At 41.9% G+C, this 20873-nt stretch overlaps 1 protein-coding gene across 4 annotated transcripts in view; it reads right to left on the bottom strand.

Moving 5' to 3' along the window:
* Positions 1-20873, bottom strand: part of ANO10 (anoctamin 10) — a 213492-nt gene that overhangs the window by 170715 nt on the left and 21904 nt on the right. For 3 of the 4 annotated variants that reach the window (XM_027088317.1, XM_027088318.1, XM_027088319.1), the window contains exons 5-9: positions 13484-13603; positions 10762-11331; positions 9303-9358; positions 6861-6935; positions 3833-4015 (exon numbers count right to left, since the gene is read on the bottom strand). In XM_027088317.1, coding sequence (XP_026944118.1) covers positions 3833-4015; positions 6861-6935; positions 9303-9358; positions 10762-11331; positions 13484-13603 — 1004 coding nt within the window. The remainder of the gene's footprint in view (positions 1-3832; positions 4016-6860; positions 6936-9302; positions 9359-10761; positions 11332-13483; positions 13604-20873) is intronic. The other variant, XM_027088320.1, reaches the window with a different exon arrangement.

Here is a 20873-nt window from a genome sequence, read left to right as displayed (position 1 = left end):
TCTACCACAGATAACCTATTCAACACAAAGTGAAAAAGAACCTTTGCAAACTGTCACCCAGTCAATCACGTGATCTAACAAGGCAGCCCCACACAAGGGTCAACCTGCCATCAATGCGTCCTGATGGGGTACAATGGAGGTATACCTCCAAAACTGCTGAACTTGAATCTTAGGGAGTAACAAATGGGACAAATCCACTTCACGGAAGTTAATGCTCTGAAAAACAAAAACGAGTGGGAATTATTCTAGATCTGCAAACTTTCAGGTCTCCAAAGCCCTAAACTCTTTAAAATCACTGAGGGCACCGAAGACTTTTTGTTCATGGGAGTTATTATACCTAGTGTTATTTACTGTGTTAGAAATTAAAACTCAGAACTTAAAAAATATTTCTCATTGATTCATTTCAATAATAAAAAGCATATTAACATTAATAAAATATTGTTTGAAAAATCATTATGTTTTCCAAAACAAAAACGTCTAGTGCGGTGAGTGGCGCTCAATTACGTTTTTGGCAAACCTCGTCAATGTCTAGCTCACTAGAGGTCAGCTCATTTGCTGTGTGGCAACATGCTGCTCTAGTTGGAATACTGATCATGAAAATTCAGCCTCACACAGCTATGCAGTTGCACATGAACTGTTCCCAGGAACGGAACAGCAGCGCACAGTGAGATCAGAGGGGCTATACAGCCCTGGCCCTGTGGCTGGAGAAACAGGGTCGGGAGACCCCAGTGGATCACCCCTGGTGGAGACATTATGGAGAATGTCTTTTTCTTTATACTCTGTTCTACGTTTTCCAAGTTTTCTACAGTAAGTAAGCAAGTATGACTTTTTAGAATCAAGGTTTTTAAGTCTCAAACTGCTTTTCCCCAAAGCTTGGCAACATTGTTTTAGATTCATATATAGCACTCAGGATGAGATTACAGAAAATACAATTTTAAGCTCATTAGCTTCAGTGAGGAGAAAAATATACCCGGAGGGAAGGATGAGTGCATAGCAAACAATGATCTAGAACAAATGTGCCCCCAAAGCATCTCCCCCTTTCCAAATATATGGGGAGAGTTGAAATAGAAAATACCTGATGTCATTTCCACGAAGAGAGTAAAGGAGGAACTTGTAGGAGATGAGGAGGGAAAAACAGTCAGATAACGCGGGGCCCCGCAAGCAAGTTAAGTTACTAAGGAGAGACACTCACTGTTAACCCCAGCATTCACACACAGACCCAGGGCCTGTGAGAGAAATTAATATACTATTTACTTAACTTCATATCAGAGAGCCCATGCTGAATAATAGACTGAAGAGAAAAGCAAAGTCTTGAATCTTGTTTCTGATTTAGTCACCAGGTGATTAATAACACAGAGCTTTGGACTTCCCTGGTGGCGTAGTAGTTAAGAACACGCCTGCCAACGCAGGGGACACGGGTTCGAGCCCTGGTCCGAGAAGATCCCACATGCCATGGAGCGACTAAGCCTGTGAGCCACAACTACTGAGCCTGTGCTCTAGAGCCCGCGAGCCACAACTGCTGAGCCTGCACACCTAGAGCCCGTGCTCCACAACAAGAGAAGCCACCGCAATGAGAAGCCCGCGTACCACAACGAACAGTAGCCCCTGCTCACCGCAACTAGAGAAAGCCCGTGCACAGCAATGAAGACCCAACACAGCAAAATATAAATAAATAAAATTAATAAATTAAAGAAAATAACACAGAGCTTCAACTGCCTATTATTAACGTGAGAAAAGCAGTGCCTGCCTTACCTTCCTTTATAAACGTATTATCGGATATCATGAAATATCAAAAAGGTAAGATGTAAGATTTTGTCAGCATACAGTTCTTAGATGAATTAAAACAGCTTTGTGAAGGGCATATTGTCTGTATTACTGTGTACCATTCGCTGAGCCTGAGGAAAGGGGGAGGAACTGGTCTGGAGAAGACTGCGAGCTTGGCTCTGGTCACTTTAGGGGACGATGCTGTCTGCCCAAACGATTCAGAGATAAAGAAGAGTTGAGAGCGGGTAGAGAAGAGGGATGTAGAGATGACAATATGGAGAAGAATTATTTCAAGAAATTGGCAGGGGCAGGAAAGAGACAGGACAAAAATAGCAGAGGACGTGAGAGGTTTGCTTGCTTTGAAACAGGAAGGGGAGAAGGGGGAATCAGGAAACCCGGGAGCTCCAGGTGGGCCTGGGGCAATGAGAGAGGGGATGGAATAAAGAACTCGGGGGAAAGAATGGTGGTTTAGTTTCTGTGAGAAAATGAAGGGAAAAAATAAATATGGCCCAAAATACTACCCCCCAGAACAAGCGAGGAAAGGCTTCTGACACTATGTGAATTAGACTGACTTGTAACCCACAGTAGGCCAGCACTCGACCAACGCAGGCAAGGCGGCTGCACATTGCGCCCAAGTGCTGTTTTCTTTAACTCTTAACTGCCTGCGTGTGTGTTTCTCTGATACTTCATGTATAAACAGTGCTGCTGGTCGAGATATGCTGTAAGTTTATACCCTGAATCATCTTCTCCCCCAAACACAGCAATAATAGAAAATGCTAGTGCATATATGTTTATTTTAATCAAAAGAATATCATCACTCAAAAACAAAAAAATCAGCCGCCCACGCGAGAAACGGAACAAAGTGCAAGACAGTAATCAGAAGCCTGGCCAGGCTTCCGTCCACAGGCTGGGCACGGTGGCCAGGATCTGAATCCTTCAGGCAGGGGAACCAAAGGCACACCACTCCTCTAGCGTGTATCCGGAAGCAGGTTATTTGAGCAAAACCACGGGTGAGAACAGTGGCCCCTACCCTTGAAGGGGCCTGAAAAAAGCCACAGCTGCTGCCCTGGAACTACAGCTTGGGTCAACAGCATGCTACCTGCTGGCTCTGCAGAATCTCCACCATCACCACAAGATGGGATGCGAGCTCTGGGCTACAAACTCCTGGTTCTGGACTAGGGGGTGGGGCAGGGGGGACTGCAAAAATAAGACAGAAGCGAGCAGGGAGAGAGAGAGAGAGAGAATAAACTGCTCAAGATAAACATACAAGCTAAAATTCTTAGGCATACAAGAAAAACTATGAAAGTCAGCCAAGAAATTCAGTCATCAGGAGACTCATTCATTTGTGATGAAAACCAAGACTAGGAAAGTTTAACAATAATGGACCCTCACTAAAGGATCTATTTCACTAAGAAGAATATCACACCCAGAAGGAAGAAGGATATAAGAAATAATGACCTAAAGCAAACATGACCCCAACACCTGACCCCCTCAAAAGAGATATACTGAATGTAGGCAGAGCTCAGTAAACATTTGCTGAATACATGTTTAGGTTTAAGAACCTCCAATGACCTACTTGGAGTTCCTAAAAATAATTCGGAAATTCTCTGTCTTAAAAGAACTATTTTATATTTACTACAGCACTAAGTAATTTAAACTATATTATAAATTAATCTTCAGATTGGCATTCCATTTTTAACGATGGGCTTCAATTTTTTTCTTTGAGTTTAAAGTGTCCAGAGCAAACAATGGCTCCACAGCCACCTCACCTCTCCCTTGCTCTGCCATCTATGAAACATTCCCACCACCCTCAGCAGAGTAGTCTCGAAATTCACTGGACTCACCCTTTGGATGTTAGGCATAACTTCCGGTTCAAGATAGCAGCATTTTGATACACAGTTCCATCTTTTTAACTTTAAAGTAGTTCATGGTAAGGAAACTGGCTGGAAAGCACTTACAAAATAGTCACACCTGAGACAATGAGTGGTTACTTATTTGTTGTATACAGTCTGGACATGACTGTTACTCACTTTCAATCAATGTTTAACTCCGCAATATTCACACTTACCAAGTAAGTTCCCATTTCCTTTTCCAGAACCACCTGTTCATATAATGTAGCATCGATGTCTGCCTTTAAAGCCTGCACCTTCTTCTTTACCTTCACATGCTGCTTCTTTTGGAGCCAGTAAGGAAGAAGAGATTCTACAATTTGGTTAAAGATCTGGGAGGTAATCAGGAGAGTAGCCAAGCTCTAAAGAGAAGCACATAAATGATACTTGGCGACGTGGCTTAACAAAACCAAAGCATGTGTATAATTATGCAGTAAAAAAAAGAATCTTCAACAAATAATATACTCTTATGTTATAAAAACTAGTATTGGAAAAGCTAGGTGTTAGAATGATGTTTCTAATTTATTGTTTTCTTTCACAGGAAAGACAGACTAAAATACAAAAAGATTATAATACAAATAAGATTATAATAAAAAACTGGTTATGAGTCGGTAGGAGAACAAATTAACTTGAAATTGTGTTTATTATCATCTCATCCTGGCTGCAACATGTGAGTCTAAATGATGTCACCAACTTTGAATAAAGTTTAGCCACAACTTATTACTATAAAATTAATATATCCTCCCTCATTGTAGAAAAACTTAAAAGATAGAAAAACAGTCACCCTTAATTCCACAACCATGTCAGAACCACTACTAACATTCTAAATATATTTTTTAATTAATTTATTTATTTTGGGGCTGCACTGGGTCTTTGTTGCTGTGCGCAGGCTCTCTCTAGTTCAGGCGAGTCGGGGGCTACTCTTCGTTGCAGTGCACGGGCTTCTGGCTGCAGTGGCTTCTCTTGCTGCGGAGCACGGGCTCTAGGAGCGCGGGCTTCAGTAGTTGTGGCTCGCGGGCTCTGGAGCGCAGGCTCAGTTGTTGTGGTGCACGGGCTTAGCTGCTCCGCGGCATGTGGGATCCTCCCGGACTGGGGATCGAACCCATGTCCCCTGCATTGGCAGGCGGATTCCTGACCACTGCACCACCAGGGAAGTCCCCTAAATATTTCTTTATAATCATATGTAAAAATAAAAGTAGAATCATCCTATATATAAACAGCTTTGTAGATTTCTTTTCTCACTTACTATACTGTGAGCACTTTCCCATGTCATGAATAATTCTTTTTTACTTAGCTCATGCACTGTTGTTGAATGTAAGTATTATTCCCAACCCTGGCTATTATAAATGCTGCCCCTTACCTACGTACATGAATCTTCGCCCCACCTCTGATGATTTACTAGGGATGGATTAACGTTCTTGGCAAAGTTGCCCAAGTAGTTTCCAGAGGTACTGTGTCAATTTCCACTTTCCCCAGATAGGTATCAGTGTTTTCATCACAAACCACCTTAGCTGATACTAAAATTCTATGTTTTTTAAAAAAAAAAAAAAATTCTATGTTTTAAAGAGACTTCCCCCAACCCCCTGTCCCGTTAAATAAAGGAGACTCTCTAAAGTATAAGAAATGAGGAGTCATACCCCACTAATACAATAATGGTGGGATTGGAAAAGGTATGTACATCTAAGCTATCGATTTCAAATGTAGTATTTTCAAAAATAATTTTTTAAATACTAAGAACACAATATTTAATTTTACTTTTATGCAAGCTCTTAGAACCGTAACTACAAAATCTTTTAACTTTCTCTGTTATACAAATTTTTAAATTCCTTGAAAAATGATCCCAAGCTCTCATATAAAGATTAAGAAGCCTAGGCTTTGAGATTCTGCTCACTAACAATCACAGTATATTAAAACCAGGAAGGAAGAGCCCTTACTGGTAGTTGGCTCAAGTATAAAAAAGAGAAATTAGAAGGCAATAATTTAATTTATTATTCACTATTATCATGTGATCCAGAAATGGTAACACAGCAAAATATGTCATCTTTCTTAAACATTTCAGAAACAATACAGCAGTGCATAGGATCTGCTGGTCTCTAAAGTTTAACAACTTATTAATTTAAAAATGAAATATGTGGGAGTTCCCTGGTGGCACAGTGGTTAAGAATCCGCCTACCAATGCAGGGGACACGGATCCCATTTGACCCCATCTCCCCTGGTCCAGGAAGATCCCACATGCCACGGAGCAACTAAGCCCATGTGCCACAACTACTGAAGCCCACACGCCTAGAGCCCGTGCTCCACAACAAGAGAAGCCACTGCAATGAGAAGCCCCTGCACTGCAACGAAGAGTAGCCCCCGCTCGCCGCAACTAGAGAAAGCCCGTGCGCGGCAATGAAGACCCAACACAGCTAAAAATAAATAAATAAAATAAATAAGTTTATTAAAAAACAAAAAAAAGAATCCACCTGCCAATGCAGGGGGCATAGGTTTGATCCCTGGGCTGGGAAGATCCCACATGCCGCAGAGCATCTAAGCCCGTGCGCCACAACTACTGAGCTTGCGCTCTAGAGCCAGAGAGACACAACTACTGAGCCCGTGCACCACAACTACTGAAACCCACACACTCTAGGGTCCAAGTGTCGCAACTACTGAGCCCACGTGCTACAACTACTGAAGCCCACACACCTAGAGCCTGTGCTCTGCGACGAGAGGCCACCGCGATGAGAAGCCCGTGTGCTGCAACGAAGAGTAGCCCCCACTCACCACAACTAGAGAAAGCCCGCACGCAGCAATGAAGACCCAATGCAGCCAAACATAATAAAATTAAATTAAATTTAAAAAAAAAAGAAATGTGAAAGAACTATTTAAGGTTATACCAATACCTGAGACACACACAGAAGTTCAATTAATGAATACATTTTGCCGTTAAAATTGCTTTTACAAGTTTTGATATGAACTCTGTATTTGATTTTGTGCTCTACCTGATTTATTTTGTAAGTTGGTTAGCTTCAACAAATTTCTTTCCAGTTGAGTATAATACACGGTGCAATTGCTAATGGTTGTTTATTTAGAATTGGGCTTAGAAGTACACAAAATTTAATAATTTTATTTATAAAGATAGTAATGGGAAGACAATTACATTACCTGAATATAGGAAACCACCTCTAAAACCTAAAAAATGGATACCTTTCTGTTTTTCACACTCACCTGACGCAAAAGCTTCATATCCCTCAGGACAAAGGCAACGTAGAAGAGTGAGGCAAAGCAATTTAAAAAGTTGAACTGCAAAAACAAAAAAAGATAGCAATATTTAATACTGCATCACAGTACTTCATTACAACTATAAAAATCGCATTTAAGAAACGTAATGAGGGACTTCCGGTCCAGAGAAGGTGGCTTGGACGTGTTTCTCCTACTCCCCCTCGCTAAGCACATCTATGAACTCGAAATATCGTGAGAGGCAACCGAAGGAGAGCTCTGAAAGGTGCTAAGAGGAAAAAGATCAGGTTTGGGACCCCAGGGCTGAAGGAACAACACAGCACCAGCGCATCTTACATCCCTACTACTTTCTTACAAAAGAGAGAGTCCAAGGCCCAGCATCTCCCACCCCCAACCTAGTAACCCAGGCAGCAGGGAGACACATTCCTGCCCACCCCGCTCAGAATAGGAGTCCTGACAACAGGCAAGCCCAGCAGCACTAACAGGGAGACTGACGAGGACCCCCACTAACAATAAGCTGTGAGGGGATGTGCTCTCCTTCCCTTCCGCCCTGCCACTCCCCTGCCCCACGGAGAGATGCCGGGTGGGGTGGCCAGGCAGCACCAGAAAGGAGGGCCCTGCCCCAACAAGCAGTCCAGCCCCAGAAGTCTCTCTGTGCCAAGGGACCTGAGATCCCCCCGCCCCCCAGAGAGACACCTAGCTAGCCGAGGGGCACTAGCAAGAGAGATCAGCCAGAACAACCAGCCTGGCCCGGGCAGCATCTTTGCCACCATGGGCCTGAGACTGCCCTGCCCAGACACATGGTTCAGGGGTAGGGGTGCAGGGAGTGGGGTGGAGATCCCACCACAACAGGTGCCATTTCTCCAAGTAGTCCCCCTGCTCAAGAGCCTGCAATCGCCCCCAGGACTGATGGGTTTCCTTCCTGTCCCCCAGCCGCACGCTGGCTACCTCCTCCCGTGCAGCATCACTTTCCGAGACAAAAGACTGCTCTGTGCACAGTATGAGCACTTCATTAGTGAGGGGAAGGGGGAGTCACTGGAGAGAATGAGCAGTAACACAATGTGGCCACAGGGTAGGGGGAGGTAGGCGTAGGGATGGGGGTGTCGAGTTAGAGTAGAAGTTGAAAAGCAAAAGCTCGGAAGGCTGAGAAACGCTCTCCGCACAAGATTGAAAAGGAAGGGAGAGACCTAGCACACACAGTGGAGGATGAACAGTCTCTTTACAAGACAGTCACCCGACATTGTATCTGGCACCATCAGAGAATAATCAAGTCTAACAAATAACTAAATTCTTTAAGACAAATGGAGTGTTTTACCTCTAAGGGCAAAAGCTCCACATTGGGATCTTTCTGAATGAAGCTTTTAACGCATTACACATTCCCCTGCTTGTTTTCTCACACAGAGAACCCGGAACGGAGCATCCCTGCTGACTCAGCACCAACATTTTGAATATAAATTATTTTACACGGCTAGAGTGAGGCCTTCGGAGCCTTTTTAGATATGGATGGCCGCTTGCCCCTTTTCTCATGTCCAAATTGCTGAAATTGTTGAATTCTCATTACCTATTTATAAGAGTTTTCCATTTCCTTCCGGGCTCTTGCCTCTATAAATTTACCTACTTCCAGAAACCTAATCACCTTCCTAATGGTGGTTTTTCATCCTTTAAGGATGGAAAAACGAGATAAACAAGCTTCTCAGAATGACTCCTACAGCTGGAACAAAGGCTCTTTCTAAGCGAGGGCCTGGGAGAAAAGTACATGGACTGGGTTAAATCAATTCCAGTGGATAGATAGGTCAGAGGACTCCTTATGCACTCTTTCTTGATTCTCAGCTATGTTACAGACAACTCAGGTAATCTCCAGATAAACAAGGTGATTTCAGGCTGGTACCTCTTTGTTATTTCTCATAATGGTGGGAAGAGGCATAACGTGTGCGCTTTAAACAAACAGCAAGCAGGTTACACAGCGCCTTTCCTCCATCCCTTTCCTCCTACTCTTCAAAACATGCTGGGAATCTCTTGGACTTTGGAAATTTCTTAGACAAAATTTTAAAAAAATAGTAATTTAATGCTCCATCACTAAACAGAAGGTGGGTAACTGGAAGGATTGTTGAATAATGAAACATTCAAACCCAAGTCACCAAAAGGAAAATAACAGAAACATGTCTATAAATTAGTTTTTTTAAATAATTGGAAATTGGCTATAATACTAATTTCTACATTTAAAGTCTTAAACCATGTGCACATTTGTAATAAGACTGCTGAACGTTCATGTAAACACACATTAGTCAATCCTTGCCTACTTGGACAAAGTATATTAACTACCTGATACCTTAAATCAGAATCAAGTCTTCATATTTACACTCCTAAATATTAAGTACTATGTGTTAGTTTCAAAAGTACAATGGACTTGTATATAAAAGATCTACTTACCACTAACACTTTCAGAATTAGGTGATTCTGGTAGGCAGATTCCAATCTGTGATTCTCTAAAACATGAAAAAGGAGAGGTAATGTCTCTCAGGTAAGAAAGCAGAACGGGAGCATTGTCATGAAGTAAAGTGAGACTGTGCTGAGGGCAGAGATGTTCAAAAACAGAGCCTCAGTCAGTAAACGTGCCAGGCTACTGCTTACCGCCAAGAACATCAAACAAAAAAGAAACTAAATTTAAGACACATTTTTCAAGATACTGCCATGGCACCGTGGTCCAAAATTATTTTTTAAATATTACTGCAATAAAGAAATGTAGTAAGTGTTGGCAAATGATCCCACAGATACCAGAAAAAGACCCTGTATCCGCGGTAATAGTAAAACTGAGAACAATCTCTAAAGAGTAGGGCGATAAATAAAGTTTATAAGGATTAACTTCAAAGGAAACTCAAATTTCCACCCTAAGAAAAGGAGACACTGTGCAGGTCCCAAGACAGCAGGGCAAAAGGACAAAAAAGGAAGATTCTGAACAGAAGTATCACCTTGCACAGAGAGGCAATGTTAGGCTGACCTGGATTTGAACCTCAACTCAGCCACTATCTGACCTTGGGCAAGTCACTTAACCTCCTGACACTCAGCCTTCTTGCCTACAAAACAGGGCTGCCACCACCCTCCTCCCAGGGTCACCGTCAGGATTACAAATACTACCAAACCCCAGCATCAGCTCGAGGAAAGCACTAAATAAATGGTAGCTGTTGTTATATGACTAATAAAAAGAATTTAAAATACCCTTCTGGTCCATGAAGTTAAGGCCTAGACTTCTTCCTAGGGCTTAATATAGCCTATTTATTTGCTTGAATGAATAAATTAATTAATGAGTGAATGGCCCATCAAGACATTTTTAAAACTATAACCAGGTTCCTCTTTTACTACAGAGACAGACAAGAACACCTGCCTTCGCTGAGTTCAATGGCAGGCCCCACACAACTACACAACTGGTTTTCAGATCCCAGACATAGTTCTTTCAGCCAGAGTATTGTGGAGATAATTCAACTGATTTTATCCTTAGCATAAAACACGATATAGTATTAGGAGCACAGGTTGGACTAGCCTGGCTCTACCATTTGTTGTCTAAACTTTGTTAATTCTCAGTATCTTTAGCCATAAAACTGTGAAATAACTTCTATTTCATGGTGTCCTGAGCAGGTGAAAATGAGGAACTATGGATAAAGTGCTTAGCAGGGCACCTAGAACATAGTAACTAACAATAAATGAGAGCTGTGAGAACCATGACCTAGAGATCATCAGAGCTCCCAGAGCCAGATGACTTTTCCTTATGTCTCTAGAATGAGCCCAGAGCAACATCTATCTTCTTTGCAAGGTAGTGGTTACGTGAATCCTATGATCGAAGCAATATTTCTCATAGGCAAATGAGACATAAATTCAAAGCACTGAGTCTTACCCCATGAAGTTAAAAACTCGGCAGCATATCGATAGAGGCGGTTCATGATCTCAATCACGATGGCATAGATGATGCTGGGCACATACAACAAGATACTGGTCCACTCGGACCTGCTGTTTTCGTGTAGATCCAAGGCCCAGGCCTCCATGTCAAAGTAAATCATCATGACAAACAGAGAGAAATAGAGACAGAGGCACACAAACGGCAGGGAGACCAGGTAAATGCGCAACTGCCTCTTGTAGCTGGGGTACAGCGGTTCCTCCCTGCCGGTGACGGCATTGATGCCCAGGACCCCGTGATATCCTGGCCGGGGCTCCTCAAACTGTCTCTTCATGACCAGGGTCCCCCACCTGTAGGTCATACTGGCACAGCCGCGCTTCCACACTTCCAGGATCACTGTGGACCAGATCAGGTTGAAGGAGGCGAAGACCACATACTTGTCATAGTTTTCCCACACAAACAGGTAGTAAGGTAGCCCAAGGACTGCCACAGGGATTAAGGCAAAAGTGAAATATTCCAAAAATCCAAAGTAAAGAGCGATTGTTTCTCCAAAGTAGCCACGAATACTATCTACAACGAAAGGAAAAAAAAGGACCTTAAGTCCCAACTGGCAAAGACTTGATTTTTTTAAAAAAAATCACTTCAAGTAAGCTTATTCACTTTTTTACTTAAGTGGGGATCATTTAAGACCCTTATTTCCCAATCGGTGTGTGATGGTAAGTCCATCCTCCATGAAGTACAAAGACCTCGCTTGTCTCTACAGCAATAAGCCTGACACCTCCCCCAGCTCAGGGCTCAGGCCACAGCTGCTGGGGCTGCTTTGGGGCTGCTTCTCTTCACCTTCCCATCTGGTGGATGCCTTCTTCACAATGAAAAACTCACCTCGGGCTCATCCTCAGTCTCCAAGGTCCTAGTTTAAATTCAGCCGTGGCCAATGAACCAGCTTCATTTGGGGGTTTACTTTATGCTCCCCACTTTTCTCTCACTTTAATACTAGAGTTATAGAGCTTATTTTCAAAGAAGACCCCTCACCCATAGTAACCTGCCCCCACTACTCAAAGCTGTAAACTTTCAATATGTCACGGCAAACTTTTCAATACACTGAAGAAAAATTATTCAAAAGCACAAAACAATTATTCTACACATTAACTTTTAGAATACATGGAATACATTTATCTGTACTTTCCTACAGATAAATGCACTGGGCAGAAGAAGGGCCAAGCAGCATCAGCTAGCTAAGCCAAAAGAGGTCATGAACACCGCGTCCTTTGCCGGCCACACCTACATGGTGACTGCCTAGACTGTAAATGCATCTTGCACTGGGACCAAGGTGGGATGCAGGGGGTGAGGGAGGCGTAAGAGTTAGAGTTAGTATTTCTTGGTTAATTACATGAAGTTACAACATTGTGTTTTTTTCTTTTTTTTTTTAAGATAATGTGTCAGATCAGTCTATGTGGATGGTTTACAGGGATCCTATTTTCCCCTATCCTTAATTCTTCTACTAACTCAGGAGCATGTGCAAACAGTGGGTATGATGAGGTAACTTCAAATCAGAATCAGGTTAAAAGATAAACAAAACAAAACAAAAAAAGCCACTCATGGTCCTGGGCGCCATATCAGACCATCTCTCTCTTTTGATCTCAGGGGGAAGTTCAAAATTTTCCTGAGCCCCAGCTACTATCTTCAGTCCCAGCACTCCCAGAAGCCTCTAAACCACTACCACACCCATGCTCAGCCTTCACCACCAACTCACTTTTTCCCCCTCACTTTCTAAGTAGTAGCTCCTGGATACAGCCACTCACAAGACCTAGAGGCAATATTTAAATTTACTGCCACCTAAATGCTAAACAAGGTGAAAAAATGTCCTAAGTGTAACATAAAATGACTATTACATCACCTGGAACTATCAAAAACAAACATTTTTCCTTTCAAAGAATACAAGAAAAAATTCAAAATGCAGTTTCAAAATTTGACCTTAAAAATGATTTATGTTCACTGTTACAATATTATAATAATTGTTTTCAGAAATGGCAATTAGAAAGAAAATTTGAGAGGAATTCCTTTAAACAAAGTGAAAAAGGCAATGTCCTTTAAAGAAAAATTGATAGTAATGCTTCTGGTGAAAACTACCATCTTAAATATAATCCTTTTGCTTAAAAGACGTAACTGAACCAAAAAAACTTGAACATCCATATTGACGAAGTTTACACAGAGTAATGTTCAACACACACCGAATAAATTAATGGTTATTCTTCTAAGTGTCTTCAGAGAAAATGCACAGTTCCAGTAATGCACACCAAGACCCTTATAAACTACCTCAAAAGACGTTTAGGCCTGCTAGTCTGCCACTAAGAATGAACGCAGCTTGGCCCACTGATTAGCGCTAAAGAAACAGAAATTTTCAAACACAAAATAATCACGGTCAAACTAGATTCTTATAAAGTATGTTCTACAACAAATCTGACACGTAGTCATGAAGGCCACTCTGGATTGCCTGTATCGTTGGTGAAATTTAATAACAGCCTGTAATTCAGTTCATCTCAAATGGTATCAGAAATAAAATAAACAAATAGGTCATGTAACCCCTCTATCCCCCTCACCAATATTTTGCCGACATGCAGCTGGTGAGCCCTGCCCAGCACAGCGTTAAGTATCTACCCAAGAGGGATACCACCACTGCTGCATCTTCCTCTTCTCTAAGAGAGCAGGCGCTGACACATACCTATGGGCTGATACTTTAAGGTAAACCGAGTATACCAGGTGTCCTCCAGCTTCTTCAGGGCTTCGTTGTCATGCAGTGGAAACACCTGAATCACGATGCCAGATGTGAGCAGCCTCCTCACTGCGGAAGGAACAGGCGAGACGGGTTTGAGATTGCTCAAGAAACGCTTCATCAAATGCTACCCAAACTCTCCAGGAAGAGAGAAGGTCTACACAGAGATCAACGCTATCCTGCCTGCTCCCAAGGTGTGTATTCTTCTGTTCTTCAGAATGTAAATATCTTTACTATTTCCTTTGGCTATGAAAGCAATACAAGTCGATGTAAAATTTTAAACCTTACAGAAAGGCACAGGATAGAATTTAGAGAGGCCCTTGTTTATTCTCTCCCTTCCACAAAAACATAACCACTGTAAATAGCAATTTAGTGTGTAAGCAGACTTCAAAATATACATCCATAAATATTTATTTTAGAAACAAAAGGGATCATTCTCTACACATCATTCTGTAATCTTCTCATGTAGTAGTAGTATATGATGAATATTTTTCAATGACAATATAAATAGAACATGAATGACCTTTTTCACGGCATCATAATATTCCCTTGTATGAAGTGCTATAATTTAACTAATCCTCTATTGAAAAATACTTGTTTCCTTTTTTCACTATTATAAATAATGTTAAAATTCTTATACATATAACTTTCCCCACCTGTCAACTATTTCCTTGGTACATACACTTAGAAGTAGAATTGCTAGCTCCAAGAGCAGAGCACATGTATCTTAAACTTGGACACATATTACAAAACAGCCTCTAGAAAAAATTTTACCAATCTGTCCTCTCACTACAGTGAAGGTAAGAGAATGTTCAGTTCCTTTCATTGTTACTGATCCTGAGTACTTTCAAAATCATTTTTACCTTTTCTAATCTGCTAACAAAGGCTTACATTCACAAACAGCAAATATCAAAATTTAAAAAGACTTCCAGCTTTCAGCAATCGTTTGGTATGATTTTAACACTTGTGCACATACCTGGGAGATGAGACAAGCTGGGACCTGGGACCCTTTACAGGAGTGTTTGCACCTGGACAAATGTCTCCTCCAGCAACAGAATACGAAGAAATTATAAGGGACTAAAAACTACCTTATGCAGGTCAAGAGCAGTTGGGGCAAATTATGAAAAATAAGATTCAAAAAGGCCACAAACCAACTGCCACTTCTGAGCAGCCGGGAGCAAAAGCAGAGTACTGCACATGCCCCCTGCACGCAGCACCACCAAGCCGCTGGGCAGACAACCTAAGCCACGCCTCCAGCCTGACCCACCAATCCACCCCCAGCCTCACCCTATTTAAGGGACCACCTTGTACCTCCCCCCACCCCCACCCCCCAGGAACAAGCAAGGGCACCTGTTACTTGTTTTCGTTCCCTTGAGCTGCAGCATGAGTCCCAATAAAGCCTTCCCTGAATTTCATCTGGCCTCTTCACAATTTCTATTGATTGAAGGGTCCAAGAACCCAGGTTGGTTACAGAGAGACAAACAAACTTAACCAAAGACAGTGTCCCCTAATGATAATAAATGAAAACTGGGCATTCTCTCATCCATAATTATTCAGAATGACTCACTGGGTAGACAGGTCTTCAGGTCTTTAAGAGGAAACGTGTTCAGTTCATGGAGAACTCAAATGCATGCCCTGTGCCACATTGCGGGAGACGGAGCACTTTCCACGCAAGTTCCCAGCAGCTGTTTTAATCAGCTCATCTCTTCTGAGGGCTGCCTTCCTTATCTCCTATCTACCTTGTTCCCAAAGACAAGTGATGAGCATATCAGGCAGTAGGCCCTTCAATGAGGACGGCAAATAAATATCCGCAGCGTGGAAGAGAAACATGATTTAAGTATCTGATGTACAAATACTGCATATAACAAAGAGAGATGGTATTCTCAGGACAGATGCCCTATTATAAAATCTTCAGAGTAATTTAAAAGAAACCCTAACTTCTTAGAAATGAAAAAAAGGATAATAAAGAGGAGATATCTGATACTAACAGTAGGAAAAATTATCAATATTATCACTAGGGGATATTGTCTTTCGTTAAATGTGTTCGGCTCTCTCAGATATGTGCACAAGTGTTAAAATCATACCAAACGATTGCTGAAAGCAGGAAGTTTTTTTTCTGATTTTGATATCTGCTGTTTGTGAATGTAGTCCTTATCAGATTAGAAAAGATAAAATTGATTTTGAAAATACTCGGGAAAAAGTATGGATCTCAAAAGAAAAAGGATCCTTAATAGATGGATCCTCTTACAACTATATCTCATGCATAAGTTATACAGAGGAAAAAAGTCTTAAAAAGCTAGGGCTGGGCTTCCCTGGTGGCGCAGTGGTTGAGAGTCCGCCTGCCGATGCAGGGGACACGGGTTCGTGCCCCAGTCCGGGAGGATCCCACATGCCGTGGAGCAGCTGGGCCTGTGAGCCGTGGCCGCTGAGCCTGCACATCCGGAGCCTGTGCTCCGCAATGGGAGAGGCGACAACAGGGAGAGGCGACAACAGTGAGAGGCCCGCGTACCGCAAAAAATAAGAAAAAAAAAAAAAAAGCTAGGGTTGTGATAAAATCCCCCTTCTCAATAACTGAAAAAGGTATATACTCAAAATATCAACAACTAGGATAAAAAGGTGTATGGTTTAAGTTATATCAGCCTCTGGTGCTGTCAAGTCCATTTTTAATATATTTTTTTAACATCTTTACTGGAGTATAATTGCTTTACAATGTTGTGTTAGTTTCTGCTGTATAACAAAGTGAATCAGCTATACGCATACATATATCCCCATATCCCCCCCTCTTGCATCTCCCTCCCACCCTCCCTATCCCACCCCTCTAGGTGGTCACAAACCACCGAGCTGATCTCCCTGTGCTATTTTACACTTGGTAGTATATATATGTCCACGCCACTCTCTCACTTCGTCCCAGCTTACCCTTCCCCCTCCCTGTGTCCTCAAGTCCATTGTGTGTGTCTGTGTCTTTATTCCTGTCCTGCCCCTAGGTTCATCAAAACCATTTTTTTTGAGATGCCATATATGTGTTAGCATACAGTATTTGTTTTTCTCTTTCTGACTTACTTCACTCTGTATGACAGACTCTAGGTCCATCCACCTCACTACAAATAACTCAGTTTCTTTTCTTTTTATGGCTAATATTCCATTGTACATATGTGCCACATCTTCTTTATCCATTCATCTGTCAATGGACACTTAGGTTGCTTCCGTGTCCTGGCTATTGTAAATAGTGCTGCAATGAACATTGTGGTACGTGACTTATTCTAAAGTGTTTCAGTGGGTTTTTTTGCAGCTAACATGAGTGAAAGTCAATCACCCACACCGGTTCTGATTCTTAGCTCTTATTTAGGGATGCAGAGCTGTACCTTATTCTTTCTTCTATTACTATCCTTTTCAACTACTGTATCAAGTTTCTGAACTTTGAACTGACTGATAACATCTAAATTATTATTTTACTATTTCTAAGCTCTTTTTAAAGAAATGACTCCATTCTGCTATAGAAAACTTTCCAGACAAGCATAAAAAGCCACCTGTATACCTCTAAAAATAAGGCTGCAAACTGAGGGACTCAGAACGAATATAATACACAAGTCCTAAACTACTGGGCTTCTCTTCACCATCAATGCCAAAAGCATGGTTCTGGTTTCAGCTTCTAAAAATAGAGGGTTTTTTTTTTTTTTTCCAATCCCTCGACTTTCTCATGTCAGTGAAGCATGTAATTAAACTGAGCCTTACCTTCAAAGGAAAATATGATGCTGTGCAGGCCTATTTAAAGAAAGGAACAATTCAAACCAAGATTCCTTCCTTTAAGAATGCTGAATGGTCTGCTGTCAAGGACTAGGGTTATAACTATTACAGCCATTTAATACTTAGCAAAACTAACCAAAATCTAATTCAAGGGAGAGTAGCCTGGCTGTGGGTAGGACCCTCTAAATTAAATAATGCAATAACAATACTAACACAGTCTGTTTAACATGACGTAAAAGTAAAAGCACAGGGCTTCCCTGGTGGCGCAGTGGTTGAGAGTCCGCCTGCCGATGCAGGGGACACGGGTTCGTGCCCCGGTCCGGGAGGATCCCACATGCCGCACAGCGGCTGGGTCCGTGAGCCAGGGCCGCTGAGCCTGCGCTTCCGGAGCCTGTGCTCCGCAACGGGAGACGCCACAACAGTGAGAGGCCCGCGTACCACAAAAAAAAAAAAAAAAAGTAAAAGCATAAATCCCTCCCACAACTCCTTCCGGCGTTTCTGTGCAGCGGGGAGGGGCGGGTCATGCTGCCTCCAATCCAGCAGAGGGGTGATCAGCTCCGACTGGGAGTGGAGGCCACACAGTGAAGACAGAGTCCCTCTGCCCCCGCAGCCGCTGCTGTGCCCAGCACCCCGCCCCAGGGCCCGCCTGCATCTAGCTCTCAGCTGTGAACAGACCAATCTTGTCTTAAAGAGGAAAAAACTGCTACACAGGGATACCTGTGTTTTCAAAATACATTTTCATATTCCTGCATTGTTTTCATCCCTGCTTAACATAAAAACTGCAAGTATGTACGTGGCAAAACACAGTGTGTGTGGAGATACACAGATATAGATATATAGATATATGGTGCTGTACCCGGCACTAGACACATACACACACACATACATCGATGGTTTCACTGTCTTATACACAAGGCTGCTACATGATATTTACTTGACATCCACTCTATTATCCTCATATGGTCAATAAATAATTTTAGAAGACAGATTATATCTGATCACTCTAAAAATCTAACCATTTGTATATAGAAGATATTCAGAAGTAGTTACTGTAATGTTCTAAAAGAGTAACAATATAGTATTAAAGACCTACCATGAGATTGCCATATCCCATCAATCAAAACATCAGAATCATCTGATAGACACTTTGAGACAGAGCTTTTACCTAAGCTAAATAATATCCCTTAGGATAAATTTAATACATAAGAAATTCTCTGCTCCCTCAACTCCTCCTTCTAAAGAAAATCTTTCCTTAGGTTATTTGCATAACTATTAACTATTAGGAATCAACAGGCAAAGGCAGTCTGAGGTTATGAAGAGATCACAGCTCACACAGAAAACTGGAAAGAAGATGCCCCTCAAGATGACCGCTGATGACTAAGACACACGTATAACCAATTCCTAGTTCTCCACGTGTTTGCTGTTTGATGGAAGAGGGGAGCCCTGAAATGCAGCGCTCACAGCACCGTCACCTGCTCCTAGCTCGTGTTTACAACCACGCAAGCTGCTCTCTGCTTAATGAAAGCTTTCCATCAAAACACAACATTATGACAAATAAAATTATAATCATTGCGTGTAAAATTAACTTAAACCTAAGATAAAGGAGAGTGTCTCTCATGAAAGCCCTGGCCAGCTCCATTTCTATGGATTAACTTCATGAAAATCTAGGATTTTAAATTACTCTAAGTTTCATTCATTCGAAAATTTGCACTCTGAAAATAGTTCACACTTTATGCATATACCATTCCTTCTTCAACCAAATATTATGATCACACTTTCAAAGACACAGAGGAAGAGAATAATGCAGAATTTCAAAATCCAGACTTCTACAACTTTAATTTGATTCTTATCTCAGATGGCATACAAAATTTCAAACGATCCCGACGGAGATGATTTTATTGTTTTCATACTTACTGCAAAAAAGAAAGAGAGAAGAAGGAAGGGAGGGAGGAGGGATCCTTGATTACAAAAGCCTCATCCTGCCCACAAGAAAGTTATTTCTATTACGGCTTCAGGACGCCAGACTGGCTACCTACACACCCAAGAGAAATCCATTTACATATTTTCGGCAAGGTTTTCGTTCAGTGAAAATGTCTTTGAAGCAACTGGGAGCATTTGGGAAACTGCTGCTCCTGAGTCACATCTGATGAAAGCATACACTCACTCTTTAACAGGTGGAAGCAGTGGTTTCCACGTGATGGTCTGATTAACGTGATGAACAAGAAGAAACGAGATGCTCACATTAACAATTAGGACAGTGCCTTAGTTGGCTTAGCCTTTTAACTGATACAGGGCACAGCTGTGTCTGAAAACATGCCCTCCCACTAACAGGTTAAAAAAAGATTTGAAATTTTGGAATGGCACCAAACAATGGCCTAAAAGCAGAATGTGTAACTCCTGGTAACAAATGGTGGCAGAAAGACACCCCTACCCTGTTCTTGTTCATGACGCCAAATTCAAAACAACAAAGTAAACAAGAAACATAAAAGGAAACCCTACCTTTGATGAAAGTAGAACAAAAGAAAACAAAACAAACTATAAACTGAAATCACAAACTTTGAAGAGTGGCCTTAAAAGTCAGCCCAGGGTAAGCTAAGAACACCCATGCCCCTGCAAACCAGGGCCAGCAGGCAGAGGGCAGGGTTCTCCTGGACACTGAGGGGTAGGAAACCACTGTCCCCTTGCCCAGAATGAAGGCACAGGGGACGCCTGGCGGACCCCTGACGTGTGTCTGCTCCCTGCCGGGCACCACAGCCAGACAAGAGACACGAGGCTGGAGGAAGGAAAGCGTGGGTCTGCCGTCTTGGGAAAAGAGCTGCCCGCTGGAACCCAGGGATGGAGGTGAGCAGCTCAGGAGCTGTGGGTCTTTGTTGGCCAAAGACAGACCTAAAGGCCAAACCCAGCAAAAACTCCTGATAAGAAACAGGGCTCCACGGAGGCTCTAAGACGACTCAAGGAGAGCACACTGCCAGGCAAAATCCAACCTCCTGACCACCACAGTTCCCGAATGGAGGCCCCCAACATCCCCTCTCCCCAACACACACAATTCCTCCCAAAATAGCTGGTCTGAAAAAAATAGGGACTCATTAAAAAATAAGTAAACACCACAAAGAAACTGGCATAGAACTATGCAAGAATACAAGGGAAAAAAGGAAGACCATTTTAAAAAAAGGCAGAGAAGAAACATAGCAAAAATTTAAAGCATAAAGTAATGAAAAATTATAGAATTCTTCAAGGAATTAAAGAAATTAAAGCAAGTCACATCTCTGAAATTAAAACTAGAGGAAGACCTACCAGGGCTGAAGGTGGGAGCTTAGAAAAGCGAAGTAAGAGAAAAATAAAACTACTATAGATACAAAGTCAATAAAAGCTACTGAAAAAGGAAAAACTGAACAAATAAAGCCAGAAAATGGTGAAGAAGACTAAGAAAATTACATAAAAACTTTAAAATATTTCAGAGAATATGTAAGATTCACATATATATAATAGGCATACCTAAAGACAAGAAGAGAGAAAATACAGCCAAAGAAATCTTCAAAGGTAACTGAAGAAAATGTTTCTGAAATCATGGTAATCTTTAATCCACAAATTGAAA

Source organism: Aethalodelphis obliquidens, unplaced genomic scaffold, assembly GCF_003676395.1.
Source record: "Aethalodelphis obliquidens isolate GAN/ISIS:26980383/991018 unplaced genomic scaffold, ASM367639v1 scaffold62, whole genome shotgun sequence".
Lineage (NCBI taxonomy): Eukaryota > Metazoa > Chordata > Mammalia > Artiodactyla > Delphinidae > Aethalodelphis > Aethalodelphis obliquidens.
Note: the sequence above shows the minus strand (reverse complement) of the source record. Positions and strands in the feature narration are given on the sequence as shown.